Source organism: Mytilinidion resinicola (genome assembly GCF_010093595.1).
Source record: "Mytilinidion resinicola strain CBS 304.34 unplaced genomic scaffold BDZ99scaffold_4, whole genome shotgun sequence".
NCBI lineage: Eukaryota > Fungi > Ascomycota > Dothideomycetes > Mytilinidiales > Mytilinidiaceae > Mytilinidion > Mytilinidion resinicola.
This window is the reverse complement of record NW_022985440.1, coordinates 1,876,549-1,880,832: the sequence shown is the minus strand read 5'-3', so window position 1 is coordinate 1,880,832 and position 4,284 is coordinate 1,876,549. Positions and strand designations below refer to the sequence as shown.

The window sequence follows — 4,284 nt, the reverse complement described above, 5'->3', positions numbered from 1 at the left end:
GCCTATTAATATATAGTCTATAGTCTATAGCTAACTAAAATCCTTTAAAAATATAGGAAGCTACTAAACACTGTTTAGTCTATAAGGTGTGCTTATAGTAAATAAGTTTATAGACCGGCCCTCTAATATAGCTAAGCTTAAGTAAGCCCTTTTCCTATAGAGAAAGTGCTGCTATAAAAAGGTATTTATATTATATAGTTTTAGCGGAATAGGTAAGATATAGCTTACTATTAAGTTTATAAAAAGGCACTGCCGGAAGTTTAGCTTAGTATTCTAGCTTAATAGCAGAACGGAAAATAGCCTTAAATAGAGTATTATAACTTATACTAGCAGGATTCTAGAAAAACAGATTGCAGAGAGCAGTAGGGCGTACTTAGCTACGGGTGATAGCAATATTAATACTATAATTAGGAATATAGAGGGCTAGCTAAGCCTGCTAGATAATACTAACTAGCTAATAGTCTTTAATAATATTAACCGAGATAGCAAAAGGTGCAATACTAACCCTAACGCATATAATATTACCCGGTATCTCTCCGGAGCAGACCACAGATTAGTGCTAATTATAAGTCGGCTTGCTAACTTAGAGCAACTCGGTAAGTCGCGGAAGCTAGGTAAGCTTAGCAATAACTAAGCATAGACTATATTCCGGTAATAGTATAGTAGTAGTTATAGTAAGGCACCCGAGCTGTAATATAATTTATATTGCGTGTGCGCAACTCTAACTATTAGGTATAGATACAGTCGAGAGCAAGGCGCTGCTAACGCTTCTTAACGGCCTGCCGCTAGCTGTTGCTTAGGCTGCCTCCTATCTGCAGTAGAGCAGAGTCGGCGTTAGGAAATATATTAAGCTCTATAAGCAGCAATAGAAAGGCCTTATAGAATTGCAAGACTAAATTGGTATACTACTTTATAACTACCCTGAATATAGTGTTTGGATAATATAGACAATTTTGTACTATACAATCCGGGCTAAGAGCATGGCGGCAGCTCACCTGCTCCTGCTTTGGGCGTATCTGGATAATAAAGACGTATAGTACGGTCTCCTTAGCAAAGCAAGCAAGCGGTCCGCAGACGTGGCGGATTATATATTAGAGTGGCTCTCTAACATAGCAAGTAATAAGGTCGAATTTCTTGTGGCGGTTCGGCTATTGCGCAGCTACTCTCTAGTAGAGGATGTGCATGACCTGGCGAGCTATACAACTCACCCGGTGGTGCACCAATGGGCGTTTTATATGCAGGACGAGGCGCAGCGGGCGGTGTTTACGCAGCTAGCAGTGGTGGTAGTCGGGTGGGCAGTGCCGGGCAGGTTAGAGAAGCAGCACGCGATGGGGCAACGTCGGCTCTTGGGCCATTCGCAGCGGTGCTTTCAATGGGTCATAAGGTGAGCAACAGGGGCCTAGCTAGATTAGGAGGGACTGACGCAAACAGAGCGAACATTTATGAGGATAGTGTAATGCTGGGTGCAGTTCACGGGCTGGGAATGCTGTACGCGGACCAGAGCAAGCTGGGCGAGGCAGAGAAGATGTACGAGCGAGCGCTGCAAGGAAAGGAGAAGGCACTCGGGGCAGAGCACACATCGACACTCGACACGGTGGGGAACTTGGGCCTTCTCTACGCGGACCAGGGCAAGCTGGGCGAGGCAGAGAAGATGTACGAGCGAGCGCTGCAAGGATACGAGAAGGCACTCGGTCCAGAAAATGTTACCACTTACGCCCCAGCACTGAACACAAACTGGGGCCTTGGTTCGGTCTTCCAAAGTCAAGGTCATTTAGCTAAGGCTAGGATAATGTACTCGAAAGCCCTAGTAGGATACGTAAAAGTCGTCGGAAATGACCATCCATACTGTCAGAGTCTGCGGGAGAATCTAAGGAAAATATCCCCGTAGTCGACCAGGAGGATTCACGGCAAAATCGGGAGGAGCGAACGTCGCATTCAATGATTAAAGGGAATGCGGGAAATGGAAAACGTCATAGGCTGTTCAGAAAACTCGGCTTAAGGTAGCAGCCCTATGTTAGGTGCTAAGCCACCTATACAGTAGATAGCACTTGCGAGGCTGCAATCTGCCTGCCCGTTCGGGTCTAGGCCCTCACATGTGTAACGGGTCGGGTCTCGTGCTCACACAGTGCTTGATACAGTCGACATGAGTGTGTTTAAATATAAAAGACGACTCCTGAGATATCCATGGATCATTTTTGGATTGTAGCGATCTCCCATCGATCCTTCCTCTGGGGTGAGGTATTGCTGGCTTCAGGCATTTCCCTCTATTGGGCGTCGTCCCTTGTCACGATGATGGAGCGTAGAGAGAGGAACATCGCCCCGTTCTGCTAGAGTAGCGTGTGTCCTAGACAGGTCTGGATGGAGAGTTGCACCAGCACCTGGCTGGCTCGGTCCGTATTAGCGATAGTTATAAGGAAATGGGACGCGTGAGAGGCCACGATGCCAACGTGAGAGGCCACGAGGCTAAACGTAAGAGGCCACGAAGCCAACAATGAATCGCGCTAAAAATAACCAACACGTGACCGTCCAAAGAAAGTTTCGACGATAACGCCACACGCCACACGCCACACTTTAAGTTAGTTTAGTATAGCGTAAGATATAATTTATTTAGCTAAATGTATAATACTCTACTACGTAAGCGCGCTAAATGCGCGCGCTAAGACACTAAGCAATCCTTCGCACGGAGAAACTTTATTATGCATGCCTTTCAGTGCGGAGGGTCTTTAAAGTTCGGAGATAATCTTCTTTCTTAATAGAGTTATTGTCCTAAGGCTCCGAAATCTAAAAGTACATAAACAGTCGTGGTGGAGTAGGGGTGCAACGCTGATATAGTTCTAGACGCCGTGAACGGAACGATCAACAACATAAGCAAGATTGTTGTATTTTTCTAGTTGCAGACTGGCTTCCTACGGAGAAATGCTTAAAGAATATTAATGTATTGGCTATGACTTTATAGGCCCACGCGGAAAGACTTAAGATGCTTAAACGATATATTTTTCTCGGCACGGGGGGTTTCTCGCCACCTAGGGACGCACCTTAGTTTTCAGATTACAGTTCCAAATCTGGTCCCCACAGTGTTAAGGGTTTGCCTTATGGGTGTCGCCGCCGGTAGTCAGCCGGCTTTACTCGCTGCTAACATTGAAGTCCCTGGGAGCCGCCCAGTTCCAAAAAAACACTCACCGGGAACAGTACGCATTTGTGGTGCAGGGCACGCCACTCTGTGATCTTCAAGCCGAGCTAATTACATAAACGTCCCTCACTGCGGGTCGAGAAACACCCTGCGCCGAGATAAACCTATTGTTCAAGCATCCTAACTCTTTTCCTCGCGACTCTATCAAGCCATAGTCAGTGTATTATTTTTCTTGGGATACTGTCCTTCTAGGAACCAGTCTGCAGTACGAAAAATACGATGGTTTTGGTCATGCCGTTGATCGTTCCGTTCACGACGTCTAGATCGATTTTAGGTTTGCACCCCTGCTGCACGACAGCTTTTAACACCTTTTCAAATTTTGGAGTACGTAAATGATAGTTCTATTACAAGAGAAGATAGTTCTACAATTTAAAGAAGCTTAGCCATTAGGAACATGCGCTCCGAATTTATCCGTGCAAGGTAGCCTTGAGGATGTCTTGGCATGAGGAATTAGCGTGTTTACATAATAATACGCTAGATGATGAGCAATTTGTATTGTATTCAATCCCGTACCTAAGTGTGTGGCACTCTTCTAGATGCGTCTATAAATAGTCACGTGTTGACTATTTTTAGCTGCTAGGCTCTGTGCATTGCCATATGTGTCTCGTGTGTTTTCTGTCGCCACGTTCATGGTCAAAGAAGTTATATTAATAAGCATAGAAGATTCTGGATGTCCCTCTTAAAAGATAAATACTTGCTGCTCCCCGGCCCCCTCTATGAAATAGAGATTAGAAAAGAAATATATAATAAGATAAAGAGAGTGTGTACAAGGCCTATGTACGAAATTCAAGGAATGTAGTACGACCTGAAGAATGCCCTAAAAAGACTGCGTTTCTGTTGACTGTAGCGCAAGTCGGTCGATATTCAGAAGGAAGCCATAGCAACCGCTGTTGGTTCAAAGAAATCCACCGGTCTTGTACAAAGACATGAGACGGCTGCGCTCTTTGGGACGAGGGCGATGGCGTAGTAGGAACATGCAAGCGAATATCACCGCAATTTGTCTGGATATACTGGCCGTCTGGCGAGAAGAGCACGCTGCGGCACGACCCCGTGGCCGCCTCCCACACCCGCACCGTCTTGTCGCCTGAGGCGGA

The 4,284-nt window shown here is 45.8% G+C and overlaps 3 protein-coding genes across 3 annotated transcripts in view; 2 read left to right on the top strand and 1 right to left on the bottom strand.

Moving 5' to 3' along the window:
- Positions 1 to 454: 454 nt before the first annotated feature.
- Positions 455 to 634, top strand: BDZ99DRAFT_381066 (uncharacterized protein; the record flags this gene model as incomplete). Its single annotated transcript, XM_033715218.1, has 1 exon — positions 455 to 634. A coding segment is annotated over one exon (180 nt), but the record flags the coding sequence as incomplete, so codon positions are not given.
- Positions 635 to 1,281: 647 nt separating this feature from the next.
- Positions 1,282 to 2,072, top strand: BDZ99DRAFT_460002 (uncharacterized protein). The gene is made up of 2 exons (XM_033719288.1): positions 1,282 to 1,384; positions 1,432 to 2,072. Exons 1-2 carry the CDS (start codon positions 1,329 to 1,331, stop codon positions 1,886 to 1,888), a joined length of 513 nt encoding a protein of 170 aa, XP_033581283.1. The 5' UTR covers positions 1,282 to 1,328; the 3' UTR covers positions 1,889 to 2,072.
- Positions 2,073 to 4,218: 2,146 nt separating this feature from the next.
- The window catches only part of BDZ99DRAFT_567968 (uncharacterized protein), a gene marked incomplete at both ends in the record, with an annotated part of 3,239 nt that continues 3,173 nt past the window's right edge, over positions 4,219 to 4,284 (bottom strand). Inside the window, one exon of the mRNA XM_033727745.1 lies at positions 4,219 to 4,274. Within this exon, the coding sequence (XP_033581282.1) occupies positions 4,219 to 4,274 (56 nt within the window). The remainder of the gene's footprint in view (positions 4,275 to 4,284) is intronic.